This window comes from Mesocricetus auratus, unplaced genomic scaffold, assembly GCF_017639785.1.
Source record: "Mesocricetus auratus isolate SY011 unplaced genomic scaffold, BCM_Maur_2.0 Super-Scaffold_100031, whole genome shotgun sequence".
Taxonomy (NCBI): Eukaryota; Metazoa; Chordata; class Mammalia; order Rodentia; family Cricetidae; genus Mesocricetus; species Mesocricetus auratus.
The window spans coordinates 3,824,563-3,843,293 of record NW_024429212.1 but is presented as its reverse complement, the minus strand read 5'-3'; the positions used below and the strand labels follow the sequence as shown (position 1 = coordinate 3,843,293).

The following is an 18,731-nucleotide window of genomic DNA, read 5'->3' as shown; positions in this document are numbered from 1 at the left end:
ACAGCAATTGCTTCTTGCAATAAAGTCATGCAAGTCTCATTGTCCATAGCATCTACTGTGTCCATCCCAAAAAATCCAAGCCACATGCCAGAATATTCAAATGGTCACAGGGACATGTGTGCTCATAAGACCTCTATTTTTATTCGAAAGCAAACATCTGCTCTAGTGTTCAAAACAAGTAAGCAAGCATTCACACAGGAGTGCATGTGGACAAACACACGCATGACACACACAGAATCACACACACAGAGATAGATATACACACATAGATACACATACACACAGATACATATACAGATACACATACCACAAATATACACACAAATACACACACACTCATGCACACATGCACACAATACACACCACACACACATACATAAACACCACACACATGCATACATATAGACACCACACACACCCCACACATACCACCCCCACACACAAACCACACTGCCACACCCCCCCCCACTTGCATTCACACATGCACACCCCCCCACACGCACGCACAATGTAGCTAAATGAGTTAAATACATGTGGACATCATCATTTGTGTGTTTCTGTGTTCTTTCATCTCAACCCCCAAAAAGACAGGGCAATGAGACCCTGATGATAACACACTTCTGAGTGAGGATTGAGTGATGGTGCGGGAATCGGGTGGGGTAAATTGGGACAGGCAGAAATGTTTCCAATGGAAGAAAATATTACTTGTGTTACTCTTGAAATGCAAATTGTAGCTGGGGGACTCCTGGCTTGTCTGTAGGTGGAGAACCCTGATACTGTTTAGCAGTTATCACTGCTTTCCCCACTAGCTTTCACCCATGGGGTGGGTGCTGTGGCTACATTGTAGCTGAGGAGATGAACGTAGGAATTTGCAAGAGGTGGCAGTGGAAATGGGAAGCTTTATCTTGACAGTGTGGCTTTCTTGGACATGTGAGATTATGGGATGGCTGTTACAGGTTTCCCATCACCTCCTGCTTGAACTTTCTCCCTTGTGTGATGACCAGTGGGGAGCTCGTCTCAGTCATGAGGTCAACTGCGCTGGGCAACATGTCCCCTTCATACAGTGTGTGGACCATTCTGGACACCAGCAATTTCTAGGGAAGCCAGTAACATCTCAGGACCTACCAAACAGAGGACCTGGCGAGGTTTCTGCCAGGCTGCTACGGGGAAACAAACCACTTGGTGTCTGCATTTTACAGAAAGAAATGAGCCACAAAGCTACAGAAGGGAGCTGCTGAGTGGAAGGAATTGAAATAGTGATGTCAACACAACCTTCATTTCACTCACCAGCTGAGGAAGCATGGGGCAATATTAGGGTCATTATGAAAGGACTGATTTAGGGTTCTTAACACCACAGCAACCCAACAAATGTATGTAGGCATCATTTCTCCTTGGCCCTCAGATGCATTTCTCAGTGTAAATAGGAAAAGAGGTGTTCAGCACATTTTGTTGTACCCGTTTGCTCAACCGACTCTCCAGCTAGTCCGTGGTTTCCAGGAGGCCTGTCTCTGTGAACCTCCCCTGAGCTTGGACACTCGGTGGCTGCCCTTTAAATACTCATTAACCACACTGATTTTTACAACTTACAGGCTCACAAAGGGTACACGCTGCAAAAAGCTAATCAGGGTGAGTTATGTCTCATCAGGAAAATCTTCTAGGACAGATTTATCAACATCCCACAGAGTGCAGACCTTGAAAGTGGATTAGTTCTTTACAGCCTTAACTGGCCCAATTTCTGCTTACAGTGACTGAAATGGACTGGTTAATGTTTACTTCTTCTTTTGAATTTCCCTTTGATTACCATCTGACTTCTATGGGGCACAGCATGTAAAGCAGAAATTAATGCAGTTCAGCTTGGCTTTGTCCAGTTGCTATAAAAATTCTGGGAGCAATTGAACAGACAAATATGGGACTCTATGTAAACAGAGGATGTCAGTGGCCTCGGGCTCTTCAAGGCATGCAGAGCTCACCAACATGAGCCATAATGCTCTCCAAATCCTACATGGTTCAGCTTGTTCCTATGATCAAAGACACAAGGCAATATTGGATCCAGAGTTACAGTCATCTCTCTTTCCCTACGGGGAACGAATGTGTTTGAGGCTGGTACAGACATCCAACATCTAAAATAGGTGTTTATTTTTATTTGGTTTAGCACATGTGTTCATTTCCTTGAGCAGGTAATGATGCACATTTTAGACTATATAATTTTATGGAGGGGAATGTAAGACTGTCTCATCTTAGATTCCCGCAGCAGAGAGAGCCATTGCTTACTTCTTAGATATTCTTTTGTGTGTGTGTGTGTGTGTGTGTGTGCGCACATATTTCCTATGTGTAAGTACATGTAAATTTTTGTGCATGTGCATGCCAGAAAGTTAAACTCAGCTATTATACCTCAGGTGCTGTCAATCTTACTCATTTTGAGATGAAAACAGTGGTCATTTGCATGAGAATGACCCCCATAGGCTTGTGTGTTTAAGCAGTTGGTCCCCAGTGAGTGAAGCTGTTTGAGAAGGATTAGGAGGTGTGGCCAACACTACAGGAAGCTCTTGAAGTTTCAAATGACTCACATCATTCCCAGTTAGCTCCCTTTGTCTGCATCATGGTTGTGGATCAGGATGTGAGCCCTCAGCTGTAGTTGGGTTCTGCCATCATGATCACTCTGAAACCATAAAAGTCGCCTTCATCACAGTACTATATCAGAGCAATAAAAGAGTGATTTCTACAAGGTCTCTCACTTGCCTGGAACATCTCAATTAGGCTAGGCTGACTTGTCAGTGAGCCTTAGGAACCCTCCTGTCCCTCTCTCCCAGCACTGAGATTACAAGCACAGGTTACCATGGCCAGATTTCCTCCACATGTTTGGGGGACTAAACTCAGGCTCTTGTAGGTGAGCACTTCACCAACATGATCTGCCTAGACTGGCATCTACTAGAGATCCAATTGAGGTTCTTCCATATTTTAGCAGATTACAAGAGATATACTAAAATCCCTGCCCCTCAATTCCACCAAGTCAATGCCAGGCATGACTAGGTGTCTCTTCATTTACATCTCCTTGAAGCTTGAGGAACTATAGACAAACTCATCCACCTACTCTCTTCTTCCTTGTTTTGTGACTATAGTGATATTCAACAACCAAGTTTATTAGGAAAAGAAACATATGTACTCACAGCTCTGGAGGCAGAGACATCCAGGGTCCAAGAGTCAGAGTCTGTCCAGGGCCTGTGAGGTCCAGCATCTTCTGACAGAGGAATGCATGCTCTCCTGGGGATCTCTCAAGCTGTGCAGGGTGGATGGGCTCTACATGTTGATGAAGGGTGAGGAGAGAGCCAGAGGTTATCTCCAGATGATGTCCTTCTCACTGTGTACTCATGTGAAGAAAAGGGACAAAAATCCTCAGTATGTCCTCTGTGAGGTCATGGATCTTATCCATGCTCCCCACTCAGGACCTCAGGGGAGCCTGAATATCTCACACAGGCTCACCTCTAATACCTCTGTACCTTGAACATCTTAGGGCCTTTGCCACTGACCAAGACTCCAGCATTCTGTCCAGCGTGAGCTTGGATATCCAGCCTATCCAGGAATGATACTTCAACTATAGGGAAACACTTGGATATAGAATACTGACCTGGCTCAGTACAGGTATCTTCAAACCTCACTGAGATGGGAGAATTCCCAGTGAACTTATGAAAAACCTTATAAGTTGATGCTATTGATAAAGGATACAAATTTGTAGCTAAAACAAGACACTCTCATGACCATGTTTATAGTTTGGAAAAGTGCAGCTCAGAAGATGGGGCTTCCATCTCTCAGAGACAGGATAAAGCAGAGCTATAGAATATAAAAAATAAAATATTCTTTGAATTAACTACACAATATAATGAGTTAGAAGCATCTAATAAAATTAATATACAAGAAACAGAAAAAGCATTGCCCTAGGCAGTACTTGGCAAAGACTGCTTCAGATTGTACCTTTAATACATGAGTGATAAAGGAGTCAATGAATGAGACAGATATTCAGGTAGAGATGAATGAATACTGATGATGATATGATAAGACTGACAGGTGATATAGATAGATGACAGACAGATGACTAAACATTTTGGACACCAAACTATACTATAGCATTTAATACCAGTTTTTACATATTTTCCTCATCACTATATGAAAGAAAGCGTGTTTTCAAATCATGCTAAGTTCCACAGTGGGACTGTGCCACAGACTCCATCTAGACACATTTATCAGAACACAGCAATTTGGTCCCTCTATTTCTACTAATTTTACAAAATGTAGACTCACAATGACTTTAATCATCTTATCACGCAGAATCATGCAGCCTATGTTCTCTGTTGGCCCTGTATTCACAGGACCAAATGATTGGCATGTGAATTCTTGTAGGTAGCCAGGTCATTCCTGACGATTTACTAGATAATTGTGGGCAGGAAGGCTGGCTTCAACTACACACTAGACTTTGTCACAGAAGCCACCAGGAAGACACCCAGCACCCTCTTTGCACATCCACACAGCAGGGGCTGGCAGCAAAGGTCCTCTAGGAATCAAAACCGGTCTTACAGCCATGAACTCTTAGTGCCCGGTCATAGGAAACATGCTCAGAGTTAGAGGGAATTCTGTCTTCATTTCCTTGGTATAGTTCTTCAGCCTAGATACAAACGAAGATTAGATACAACCCTCTTACCTGCATATTATGAACAAACAGAACATCATCTCCTGAGTTAACCATGGCAGTGATGCTCCAGTCTCCATGGTGGGAAAATGGAAACACAAAAGTCTTCTGAGAAGAATTACAAAATTGCTCTGGGTTTCCACTTAGGCAAAGATTTGTCCCCACTGCAATGCATCACCATGGATCTCATCCTGTCCTTCAAGGAACTAAAATATTTCTGGAGCCACTGTCCTCTGTGTACCCTCTCAAGTGGCTGCATGCACAAAGGAATTATGTTCTTTGAAAATACATAGATTCAGTGTGCTTGGAGGGTGCTGGTGACTTCTTAGTCACTGTGAGCATCTTTCTCCTTACAGGCCTAGTATTGGGCAGCAGCTGTATGTGTGGACACCTGAACTGGGCTTTGGTTTGGAATGGATAGACCACTTTGAGGGGCTCCCTCTACCTGTGTCTATTGCAGGTGTTGTCTCTTGAATTAAAGCACAAGTCACAAAGCCTGGAAAATTGGAGAAAGAGAGAAAACTTTGGGAAGCATAGGCACTTACTCTAGGATCCCAACTGGACAGAGGGAATGCAGGTGGTCGGTGAGATGAATGGTGGACCTGGCTAGGCCGGGTGGGAGCATTCGTCAGGGCTCTCTAGAGTAACAGAACTTAGAGGATGAATACCTATATATGTATAGAAGGGAGGGTGTCAGAATGACTTACAGGCTGTGGCCCAGCTAATCTAACAATGGCTGGCTGTAAATGGAAGGTTCCAGCGTCCAATAGTTGTTCAGCCCGTAGGGCTGGGTGTCTCAGCTGGTCTTCAGTATATGCTGGAATCCCAGAGAAGTAGGCTCTAATGCCAGTGGAGGAATGGATCTGAGGGCAAGGAGGCAAACAGCAAAGTTTCCTTCTCCCATGCCCTTATAAAGGCTTCCAGCAGAAGGCGTGGCCCAGATTACAGGTGGGTTTTCCCAGCTCAAAAGAGCCAGACTAATTGTGCCTAATTGTGCGTGTCTTCTGAGCACAAAGACCAGTATTAGAAGCAGATCTTCTGACTTCAAAGGAAGCAAAATTGCTTCACACATGTGCCCTTCATTTTGGAGCTTTAGTTCCAGATGTAGTCAACTTGACAACCAAGAATAACCATCACAGTGGGCATATCAAGGTGAGTTCAGCTAGACCTGCCATGTCTGTGCCATGTATCTCAGACTCTGGTTCCTGGGACACAGCTCTAGTTATCCCAGGTGAATGTCCTATAACCTCTGTCCTGGGAACAGTAATAGGTGTCCATCTAAGCTGATTGCCATCAGAGAGAGAGAGAGACTCCAAAGGATTAATGGATTATGCTGATATAAAGGTGGGGATTTGCTGGGTTTCCAAAGCCACTGCTGCCCAGAGCTGTGGATGTTAATCAGATGGCACTTTTCTCTGAGGGCTGTGGCTTCAGGGAGCCTGTGGTCTCGCTGTGACAGTTGCCACCCCAGGACTGGGCTCTCAGTCTGAAAATGCTTTGACAAAGCACACAGCCATGAGCACAGAGCTGACAAAGGCCTTGTTTCCAGTTCATCAGCTGTCAGAAGACCTACTTTGTACGGAGAATCCTGCCCAAGAAGTAACATCCCAGAGGTAGGAGGCATTTGATAATCTATAGCCAACTCCTGCAATGCACTGGTAGAAAAATTAAGTTAAAGACAGAGCTTTGATCTTTGAGTGTCATTGACAGTCTCTATAAGCCACTCCAGTCTCCTGAGAAGTCGGTTCCCAGTCATTACAGCCATGGACAATCAAGGGCCCCGAGAGACTTGGAATTGCTGGATGGTGGCAATCTAAGCTTTTTTACAGTGAAGCTGGTATGGGGATATTCTTCATTATTGGTTGTTACTCATTTTTGTAATAACTTGATTTTCAGGGAAGCCATTACACCCTCCTACTTACCTCATCGACGTTCATTCAGAGAGGCCATCAGTGAAAGTTCAGATGTGTTTTCCTGATCTCTCAGCCCAGATGCTGGAAGACAAGGTTCTTCCTGTGGTGACATGCTGTCAATGAGGATGGCCATTGAAGTGCTATTATAGGCATCTGTAATCATCTGACATGCCACCTCTCAGGGCTGTAAAAGTTCACAAAAATACTTTACAATCCAAGAGGCAAGACAGAACCATTCCTTCAACTCCATAACACTCACATTTATTTTCAGAGATGCTGGTGACCAAACACATGTCCTCGAGCCTGTACTGCAAGCACTCCACCAACCTGAGTCATCTCCGTGGCTTCATGTGCTAGTGACTGTTGGTGACAATGATGGAAGATTTGGCTTGGGGAAGGATTGAGCTTCATTGTAAATATTATAAAGGATTACTAAGAAATACTTCTGTTCAGTCCCTCCCCTGCCATAGACTCCCCTGTATATGGCAAAGTTAAAATAAATCCACACCAAAATAGAAATCTAAAATTAAATATTTAATTAGAACTCTGATTTGCTTTAAAGATAGGTGGCATTACACAGGTTATGTTACACTCTCTTTATAATTTTTTTTGACAAAAAAGATACTGTTCATTATTAACAGGCCGCTTTAAAGATTAATACATGTCATGGAATAGCCTTGGAACTGAAAATCAGCTAGAGAGGGTAATTTTACATAATTGGGAAAAATTACAGTTTTGTATTGTAAAAACATTTATTTTTTAACAATTTACCTACATTAATCAAAAAATTACAGCATATTTAATAATTTTACAAATTCTTCATAAAAAATATATCTCTGTACAAAAAGGTCTTCCGCACCTACGTTGTGACAGCAGCGTGTGGAGGGGAACAGGAGGGTGGGGCAGCGACGATGGATGGTTTTCCTGATCAGAATGCCAGCTTTCTTTTTCCCCTTTTTATAATAGCTTTTGTTGTTGTTGTTGTTGTTGTTGTTGTTTACAAAATATTTTACAGAAGAAAAAAATTATTGCAGCTAGCCTGAAGGCAAGATGGGCAAAGACAAGCGACAGTTGAACAGCCTCGAAGTACATAACCTGTCACACATGGCGTGTCTCCCCACTGTGCTCTGGGCGCCTCAGGGAAAAGTCTTTCAGACCCCACTGAGAAAGGTATTCTTGACTGCCCTTCTGGGTCTTCAATGCCTCTGAGACTGGTGAAACACCACACACACACACACACACACACACACACACACACACACACACACACACCCTAGGAAGGATTGGGCTAGACTCTCACCTGAGAGTGTCACTCAGTGTTGGTGTGTTGGTTGGAAATACCTTGATACAGTCTGGTAGCTGTAAGTCAGTTTGCACACAAAGGAAAGCGACACTGGTCTGATAATGTGGCTGCTTGCCTGTATATATGCCCTGTCTGAGTTGTCGTCTTAACATAAGTGGCCAGAAAAGAGGCCAAGGATGTGGGGACAGAGACATTAGTTTAGACATCGAAATCAGCATTTTGCACCTAGTCAGAGTGACTCAAACTTAGTTATGTACAATATATATATATATGTGTGTGTGTGTGTGTGTGTATGTGTGTGTGTGTGTGTATGCGCATGTGTGTTCCTATATACATCTAATATATATATATATATAGTGACCCTGTTCTCCCTTGCGCACTACAGTCCTTGGACATTCTGCCATTTTCTGTCTTGTTTTGACTCAATGTGTGGTTAGGCACACATTGTTGATGACATCATCTGGATTTCCCAGGGAGCCAGTGAACCTCTGTGAACACAGAAGAGCCCCAACCATGTCAGCCTGGCCAGAGAAACCTGTGCTGACACCTCTTCCTAGGACATGGACTCCTGCAATATGGAATGCAGTGGATTGAGTGTCACCAGAAGTGGTCAGGAGCCCTGACACACAACAGACAGCCTTTGAAACAAGCAAGAGCAGGCTGGAGGGGCCCAGTGGTGCCTTTGGAATGCTCAGAATTCAGAACTTCCAAAGCGTCAAGCTGATATCCTAGTGGACTCCTTTCCCCACAGGTCCTCCGGGAAGTCCTGCATTTAATCATCAGGTTGATAGACAGATAAATCCATCTTAAAGCTAGGCATGAATGTAGTCACCACAGCACACAGAATGCCAGCATGACATCCTGACCCATCTATCAGTGCAAATCTTGGATGTGCAAAGGGGAAATTGTTACCATGTTGACTGTGTATGATACATCAAATAATAAAATAAGCATTATCTTTCCAAAAATACTTTTATCAAACAAATATAAATAAAAATAAACATGATCTCTTTGAATTTCTTACAGACATTTCTCTGGCCCTGCCTTCTCTACAGGCTGTTTATTTTATCCTTGTTGGCCATGCCACTTATTTTATTTATACTATAATGGGTAGTCCATCAATAAGGAATTTTAGGTTTGAAAAAATCATTTCAATGATTTTTTTGCAAGAAAGGCAAATAATTTATAAAACAGATCATCATGAGGCTGTGCCCTTCAGATTCTGATTTTGACTCGGATTCCCTTTTGATTTCCTCTGAGCTTGGGTGTGGCTGTGAGATAGACTTTCAGTGCAGCATGGGAAGGTAATGCTACAGAACAGAGAAAGAAAACAACCTGGAAGGAAAAACTGCACTGTGAAGTGAGAGTTCACGAGCTACCTAAAATAAATTACTATTCGCATCTGCACATGGAAGACAGACATCGCTGGAAACCCCTGCTGTTGATCAGTATGACATAGATAGTAGTATGTGAAAGAGAAAAAGCAAGGAAAGAAAAGGCTTCATTTCAACCATCAGAAGTTGGCATGAATTGGACACATAAATGTGGCCAACAAAAACAATAATGAAATAACTTCTTCAGAGTACTATCTCCTTTTCAAAATCTGTGCTGCATCTCAGGATATTTCCCCTTAAACCCAACTCAACTGATGGTGCATCTTTTGCTTGACAATACAATACAAGAAAATGCTTATGTACAATGTATACTGTATATAAACCCTGTGTAAACAGTTTATTTAAAAATCAAAGATTCAAGTCATTCTTAACACATGAGTGCAAAATGTTGAGAATCAAAAATTCTGGGATGGAACAGCTGACTGTGAGATCTGCAAACATCCCTAGTGACTGATGGATGCCCAGGGGAGCCCGAAGATCCTCAGAGCTTGTCATGTCTCAGGCAGGGCAGACTGAAGCAAGTGCACATGTGTGCATTTTCCAGAAGGTGTCTTCTCCAGGAACGTATTTCTTTTGTAAAGAATTCATGTCCAGTGATTAGGGTGAAAAAGAAAATAAAAACACAAAACACATATCAAGTTGCTACCATTTTGTCGCCGCACCCGAAGGATGTATCCATGTACTCAGAAGACTATATCCAAAGGCATCCTGGCCACACAGAGACACAAAAGTCAGAGGCATGAAGTACCACCCGCCTGTACGACTGCAGTCTTCTTTGCCCTCGCCCTAGCCGGTGTTGGTGTCTTGATTTCTTGTGAATGCAGCAAAGCTTTTATTATCTACTTTCCAGGTGAAGATGAGTTTGCAATTAGACCCTCAGAAGACTTTGTGGTGACTGAGAAGAAATTTCCACGGCGCTATGCCAGCAGACGATGGCCAAGGTTGCTGCAGCAAGGCAAGAGTAGAAGGGAGGGTGGTATATGGCACCAAAGGATTTTACTGTTTGTCCGTCAGAGGTATGGCTATGAATCAGTCCTAGGGGGCACTGAGGGCTATACAACTGTACACACTGTGTTCAGAGTCGTGTCAAACCTCACAGCCTTGGCCTCTGTGGGTTTTAAGTTTGTATCATACATAGGGTTTTCAAATGAAGCTTGTCCATTACTGTTCTCATGGCCAGCATAGCCATTGTACTGAACTTTTGGTCTTGTTCTAAAGAGAAAAGAGAGCACACAGTCAGATCCTTTACTACAACAGCACAGGCTGGTTTCCCAGCCTCAATTCAGTCTCCATGCTTCCTCAACAGGATGTCTTCCTGTAAGGTTATGGAGATGGTGGGGCATAGCAGCTACTTCATCACAGTTGACTCTTTAAAATTTGGTGGGATTGTAGATAGAACATAAAGTTGGAAATAATTTTCCAAGATAAAAACAGGCTCTATTCACTAAATGAAGGTCTAGAGAACCTCCAAAGACAGCAGGCAGGGAGATGTTTAGTCTGGAATACTCTATTACTGGTGAACTCAAGGACATAGTGAAGCCACTGCAGTCTTCAAAACTGTGAATCACGCTCACCTGATGCATCACTCAAAGCCATTTCAGTTCCAAATAAGTTCATCAGCATTACCAGCATTAACCAAATGCTGGTTACTTTTCTAATGTCATTTTTTTTCCTCTTGTGGGTCAAATATAAACCCATTTGGGGCTTGAGAGATAGCTTGGCAGTTAAGAGCCCTTGCTTTGGAGGATCCAGGTTTGGTTCCCAGCACCCACATGGCAGCTCACAATGACATGTAACTTTAGTTGCCCTCTCCTGGCTTCCATGGGTACTGCATGCACACGGTGCACGCGCATACAAAAGGCAAGCACTCACATTTAAAACTCGCATATCAAAGAGCCTGCATATTTAACTGAAACCCATTACTAACATGTTTCTATATGTTGTGGTTAAAGGAAATCCTCTGCTCACAATCCATGTTTAAAAGAGGGATTTTAGAGTAAAAAAGAAATAAGCTTGGGGCTGGGTAGATGACCTCATCACTAAGATATTTACTCACAAGCACAGAGGCCTGAGCTCAAAGTCTCACATAAAAAGCCAGACACAGTGTCCCACATCTGTAATCCCAGCACTGGAGGGATAGAGACAGCCAGGTACCTGGAGTTCTCTGGCTTGTAGTCATCCTAGCCAAATTAGTAAGCTCCAGGTTCAGTGAGAGATTATGCTTCAAAAATTCAAAAAGATGGAGAGCTGGAGAAGACCCAGTGTAGACCTCTGCTCTACATACACGGATGCATGTATGCATGTGTACCTGTATGCATACCTGTGCACACCAACTAAAAATGTACATATGATACTCATATACATGGAACACGCCACACAAGAAAGAAAAGAGAAGGAAATAATCTAAGTACTTTTAGTCATCTTCCCCTTCCCTTTATCTCAGAAGAAACTGGGTAAGAACTATACATCATGTGGAGAAAATATCACTTCAGTGTACGTAAGCTCACAGGTGTCACAGTCACCTGAGAGCAGGTAAAAAAAACATTCATCCCCAAGGGCTTACTCATTGATGATCTCAGGTTTTAATCTGTTCATTAACAGAAGGATAAAGAGACAAAGTGTGTGGTCTTCAGAAAATTGGTCTCTGTCAGCAGAGCATCTCTGCAGCTGCCCTAGGAGTTGGGAGACACCAGAGACATTGAACTTGGAAAACGCTTGGGAAGCACTGGTCAGCAAACCAATCTCATTCAGTGTTAATGAATCAAGGACCTGCCCCAAGTTGGTGTAAAGTCACATGGACCAGATTGTCCCTGTTCTCTTGCTGTTAGAGAGATACAGAGACAGGGGAGGAGATACAGTCAGAGCTCAGGCTTAGCTCATTGACAGGTGGCGTGTCAACCATGGGCTCTGACTGAGGATCTCTTTCTACTGTAGAAGAATGAGGGAAAGGTACTACATCCTGCCAGCGCATCTCTAAAGCAACACCCAGCCACGTCATTAAGAGATGTCTCTGTCTGCTGCAGCTGAAGGATGGGCACTGTAAGAGCTCTAAAAACTTAGCGCTCATAGCAAGAATACAGAAGAAAATCACCTGGCGAAGGGCTGGGACACTGACTCTCGACATCCTTTCTTTTTCAAAAATTTTCATCTCGCTAACATGGCCGGAAGAAAAGAGACAACAGATGCTATAGACCTGCTCATCACAGTGACCTCAACTGTATCCCCAAAGGGCCTGAGAGGAAAGCTGCTGCTTCCTACATTTTCCATGCAGTCAGTTCGGTTTATAGGGAATGAGGTGGAGGGATCTGTCACAGTGACATCTAAGGTCCCGCTCACTGGAGAAGGCAGAGGTCCTGCTAGCTGGTGTCCGTGTGGGAGCCACTCTTTACACCCACTGGTGGAAGCACTTGGCCTCTGAGATTTGGTAGGAAGCTCCTGGGTTTAAAATCAAAAGCTGCAATTTTCTAAGTACACCCCATGCTACCCTGTCTAGGACTTCAGATACAATCAGAACTCATCTAAATTATGGATGAATACTGATGATTATACAGTATTGTCCTTGGCAAGGACAATCGATTCTGACCCACAGGTGTTAGCCTCCCAGGGCCAGTCTTAGACATGGCTCTCTGACACACAGGGACTTGTCCAGCTGCTCTCAGGGCTGAGAGAGAACCAGAGTCTCTCACTTGACAGTGACAAAAGGGAGGGGAGTCTTTCTAACAGCACAGAGCTGTCCTCGAGGTAAGGACACTAGATGGCTGAAAAGGAATTTTCAGGGATTATGAATTTCTGTTGTAACTGCCAACACTCAGCAAACTCCAAACGCAGCAGCATCTTAACTTCTAACTCTTTAAAATAAAAGTGCTTCCTGTTGCTGTACTGTGGGACACATGGTGGCTGTAGCATCAATAGGAAGACAGACGAATTCTCCAAAGACCTGTTGTCTAGAGTACTGTTTTCTTCAGAATAAGTGATAACAATGTGGTTATGTGTCTGTGGGGAGCAGAGGAAGTCTTGGGTAAATATATATCTTTTCACATGGGTACAGCCATATCAAGGACCCAGTGACTCAGCTGCATGGGATTGGGAAAGCCTTTCCAATAGGAATAAAGCTTAGAGGGATGACAATGCCTTACTGTGGTCCAATTGTGAATGTTGATGCTGTGTGAAAAAATTAGCAGCTTTCTCCTCCAAAAGCTGCAACCTGAGACTGTGCCCTGCCACAGACTTCCTACCAAGAAGAGCTAGTCACTCTCCATAGTGTGTGTGGTAAATGTGCTAAGGTTCTTGGTTATTGCATGGTTGGTGCTGTTCCAGATAAGCAAGTATGACCAAGCTTTTCTGTGCATGCGTCTTCATGTCTGTTCCTTCTTCATTCCCTTAACACCTTAGTTAGGGTTCCAGGACCAAGCTGTGTAGGAAGTGGCTAAAACCTGGGATTTCTTTCATGTGGTTGTGTTTGTAAAGGAAGAACCCTGATAGGCATAGGCAAGCAAAGACATAGATACAAACTACTGATAGTCTTAGAGTCTTATGTTGTCTTAAGTATAAGGTAGCATGTAAAAAATTCATTACATATTTATTTAAAAACCCTCATTTCTGTTTTGTTTGTATAATAAAAATTAAGTGGAAATTTGTGTACTATATAAACAAACATGTAACACACATAAGATCTAACCTTGTTTCTGGGGGTCATAATTGTGCTATTTTCTTATTTTTGGCTTCTATTTTTTCCTTTTTTTAAAATTTAAATTAGAAACAAGCTTCTTTTACATGTCAATTCCAGTTCCCTCTCCCTCCCTCATTTCCTGCCCCCCCAACCACCTATCCCCATTCCCTTTCTGCTCCCCAGGGAGGGTGAGGCCTTCCATGGGGGATCTTCAAAGTCTGTCATATCCTTTGGAGCAGGGCCTAGAACCTCTCCTATTTGTCTAGGCTCCCAAAGTCCCTTCATGTACTAGGGATAAGTACTGATTCAGAGGCCCCAAAGATTAACCAGACCTCCAAACTGACATCCTCATTCGGGGGGTCCGGAACAGTCCTATGCTGGTTTCCCACCTACCAGTCTGGGGTCCATGAGCAACCCTTTGTTCAGGTCAGCAGTTCAGGTGGGTTTCTTAGCCTGGTCTTAAACCCTTTGATCATCATTCCACCCTCTCTGCAACTGGAATTTAGGAGTTCAGCTTAGTGTTTAGCTGTGGGTGTCTGCTTCTGCTTCCACCAGTTACTAGATGAAGGCTCTAGGATGGCATATAACGTAGTCATCAATATCATTATCAGAGAAGGGCATTTAAGGTAGCTTCTTCACTATTGCTTAGATTATTAGTTGGGGTCATCTTTGTAGATCTCTGGACATTTACCTAGTGCTAGATTTCTCTTTAAACCTATAATGGCTCCCTCTATTATGGTATTTCTTTTCTTGTTCTCTTCTATTCTTCCCCTGACTTGACCTTCCTGCTCTTTCCCCTTTATAAAATGCTACGACTCAAAACACTCAAATAGAATTTTAGAATGATTTGGCATATAACAAGTCTTCCTAGAATTATATTATCTATGTAGAGAACACACACACACACACACACACACACACACACACGCACACAAGGACTTTGAATTATCCACAACCTGAGTTTTCTTATTTATTTTAGACAGGGTCCCATGTAGCCCAGGTTGGTTTCAAACTTTCTATGTAGTTCAGATAACTGGTCTACCTGCCTTTACCTCCCAGATGCTTGGATTACAGGCATGCAGTGGAATGGGACCCAAGGTTTTGTGCATCTTCCACAAGTGCTCCATCAGACATAGGTCCATCTCAAGCCTACCTAGAGTATTTTTTAAATTCTGTGCATGAATATTAACCCTAAAGAAAAATTCCCATTCATTCAAATATCTCCAACGCCCCTCCCCCGAGTTCTGACATTTTCCCATTAATAAGGTTTCAAGTTAATAGATGTCAATGCATCTTTTCAAGGGACAGAGCACTCAGACATATTAAGTCACTCAGACATATTAAGAACTTTCTAATTTGCTGAATGAAGAAAACCATCAAAAATATATAAATCTTTGATTCATACAGTGGAAAGGGCCATGGGAACCATTTTTTGCTCCTCCTGCTAGAAGGCTACAACTCTCACAAGGCTCTGCTATCCTTAGTCCTGGCTACCAGCATATGCTTATTTTTAGGCCAGACATTCATTCCTTTAAAGCTAATTGCTTAGACATACCCTGCTGACAAAACAGATAAAACCAAACAATGAAAACAGTGGAACAAAACAAAAGTCATTCACTGGAACCCTGCAGTCTACACATTCATATTTAAGGGCACAAGCCTGCATATAAGGAAGCATACTTTGTCAACTGATCGGGAATATAAAACATATGTGCATGTGAATTCAAGCACGCCATTGCTCAAACCAACACACCACACCAAGAACACTTGCAGGTAACTCACACCTCTACAGTACCTGTGTTTGTAGAGGTAAAATGCAAACCCTGATAAAATTAGAGCAAAGAAGGGAACAAGAATTGCAGCCGCCACGGAGCCGCTGCTGGTGCCCTGGTAATGATTTGAAGAATCTGCATCAGAGTTGGAAGGATCTAGAAGACAAAAGGAATTGGAATTTGAAGTTACTGTATATTGCTTAGGCAAAATGTCTACAATATGTTTTAAAGATGAACGAAAGAATCAGAATTTCCATCCCACAGTAAAACCACCTGGTGCTCTTTCTTGAAGACTGCTTACCCATCAGACTTGTTCTCTGTGGACTTTCCTGCTCCAGCCTACTATGCACATGGAATCATCTATACTATTCACCTAGCCTCATGGTTCACAGGTCCCTCCACCCCATGAAGCATCCATATTTTACTATTTTTCTAATGCAGACTGATACTCCATTGTATCAATGTATGTATAACACTTGTCTTATCCCTTAGTTGATGCACTTTTGAAAAGTTTCCTCTTGGGTGATGATAAAAATAATGCTAGAAACATCTGGGACTGATGGGGAAGTCCTGTGGATCCTTTCCAGGCTTCTGTGGTTTGATGAACCAAGACCCCCGGAAGCAGTGGCCCAAGTGAGTCAACATCTAAAACAGCTAAGATGATGCAGCCTTACAGACCCCGGAAAATAAGGACTTTACAGGTTTCTGAGTTTTGTCATGATTCCCATGGTATGAACAGCGCCCCCATCCATCAGGAAGCAGTTTGGAATGAGCAACGTCCAAATTCTCATATTGTTTGTAATTCTTTGTTTTGATTTAAATGTGGTTGCTTATAATTGGTTAATGATCACAACCAATCTCTTTTTAGTGGTAAAAGGGGGATTATGTTATGGAAATGAATACTTGGTATGGGTATGGTTTTTCATTTATTGATACAAATTCAAGGTCAATTTTGTGATGTGTATATTTCTCCTCTTAATTAAGTATTGTGCTTATACTGATCTTTTAAAACATAATGCGTAAATACAGACTATAGATAGATACTTATAATAGGTTCATTATGTTTTCTAGATATACAGAGATATATTTGAGATAGATAGACAGTCTTCAAATCTTTCAAAGGCCCTCAAAAATGGCATTTAAAATGGTTTAGGGTTTTTCTTGATAATGAGAAATGTCTGCTTCTAGCACATCAATTACATCTGAGAGGAAGATGGGCATCGAAGAAACTTGTTATGGAGTTTGCTTTCAACATGGCAAGATTAGCCATTTGGGCAAGAAACTGATCTTGCCTAGACTGCTTGACTGTTGCTGTATAAACTGGACATGCAGTCCAGGTAACGAGGATGTCTCTGTCAATCCTAGTGCTTATATATTATCCTTCTGTGGTCTTTGATGGAGTTGAAGACAGATAGTTATAATCATAGTTTTCCTTAGTTATGATAAAAGATAAGTTACATATAATACTGTAGACTCACAAAGATAGGATAGATGATATTTTCTTTAAATCTTACTAAATGTTAATGAACAAAATATTCTAACTATGTTCTTACTTGATAACTGTTCTGTTATATATAATTTGACTATGTTAAAGTTAAAACCTTTCTTTTTATTTAGACAGAAAAGAGTAGATGATGGGGAAGTCCTGTGAATATGTCAATAAAGTACTGTTGGCCAATATGGAAGCAAGATAGGTGGGACTAGTTGTTGAGGAAGATTCTGGGAAAGAGACACAGGCCACCATAGGAATAAGAGGTCCAGATGCTTTTCTCTGGTAAGAGAAATACTTAGATTAACAATTATGGGGTAAATACTCAAGTCAGAGATAGCCAGTAAGAAACGAATCAAATGGCTAACAGCTTCATAATTAATATAGCCTCCTGTGTGTTCAGTTGGGACTGATGCGGCTCTGGAACCAGGCTGGCAGGAAGGCAACACTCAACATGGGACATGTGTGTAAGAACATGTATCCGGTTCTCTTGGGAGGACAAGGAGGGGCACTGATCTCTATGTCACTCTGTGTCTAATTCTTTGATAGGACTTACTTTGATTTTGCAAAGTAGTGTTTCAGTGTAGTTTTGATTTGCATTTCCCCAATGACTAGTCTTGTCTGGAAAGGTTCATCTCAAGATTCAGCTGGATGAGATCTGGATATGCCTGTGGCGGATTGTTCCAATTGCACTGATTGAGGTAGGAAGGGCCACTCCCCTGCTTGGTGGTATCAGTCCATGGTTGGGATGCTGGACTGTGAAAGTTGTAAAAGTGAACTGAGCACACGTTCATTGCTCTGTTTTCTTGTTGTGTATGACGTGTGACCAGCTCCCTCAAGCTCATGCTTTACTTCCTGCCGTGGTAGACTGTAATCTGAACTGTGAGCCAGAATGAAGCCTTTCTCCCTCAAGGTATTTCTGTTAGAATATTTTATCCCAGTGACAGGAGAGGAGGCTAACAAAATGACCCACATCTTCTGTGGGCCTGTCATTTATTGATAGTCTCGGAAATTTATGCTCCCAGTTTCCTATGTGGTTGGCTTAAGCAGCAAGTCTACGACCAGAGTCAGGAGTCCTTCATGTATTCTACATACAAACACACGTTCAAAGAATTCCTCTCTTTCCGTTTGTGTTGGGGAAATCATTCATTTTTCCTGTGGAAACCAATTGACACAAGTTTCTTGTGCATGTTACCACATTAAAGTTACCTTTCCAATTAACTTGATTTCAATATTCGTTCAACCATAATCACTTTTATCTACTGACTGGGGACAATTAAGAGGTTGTTATTCTCATCCATAAAAAAATAAAAAAAAGGTTTTATCCAGCATTCTTAAATGAATGATGGCCACTGGGACATCACTAAAACATTGGCTTTTCCAATTAACTGAAAGGGAGACTCGCTTGGGATCCAAATTATTTTCTAAAGCAAACTGTTTCTTTTTGACAATAAGGTCACCATCCCAGGGGAATAAAGATTTCTTGTTAATGCAGGCTGTTGTTTTCTGT

The 18,731-nt window shown here is 42.3% G+C and overlaps 1 protein-coding gene across 1 annotated transcript in view; it reads right to left on the bottom strand.

Annotated features, from left to right (window-relative positions):
* Positions 1-7,115: 7,115 nt before the first annotated feature.
* Csmd1 (CUB and Sushi multiple domains 1) overlaps positions 7,116-18,731 on the bottom strand; it is a 1,489,308-nt gene continuing 1,477,692 nt past the window's right edge. The window contains exons 69-70 of the mRNA XM_005082604.4: positions 15,756-15,888; positions 7,116-10,503 (exon numbers count right to left, since the gene is read on the bottom strand). Of these exons, the coding sequence (XP_005082661.1) occupies positions 10,344-10,503; positions 15,756-15,888 (293 nt within the window). The 3' untranslated portion in view covers positions 7,116-10,343. The remainder of the gene's footprint in view (positions 10,504-15,755; positions 15,889-18,731) is intronic.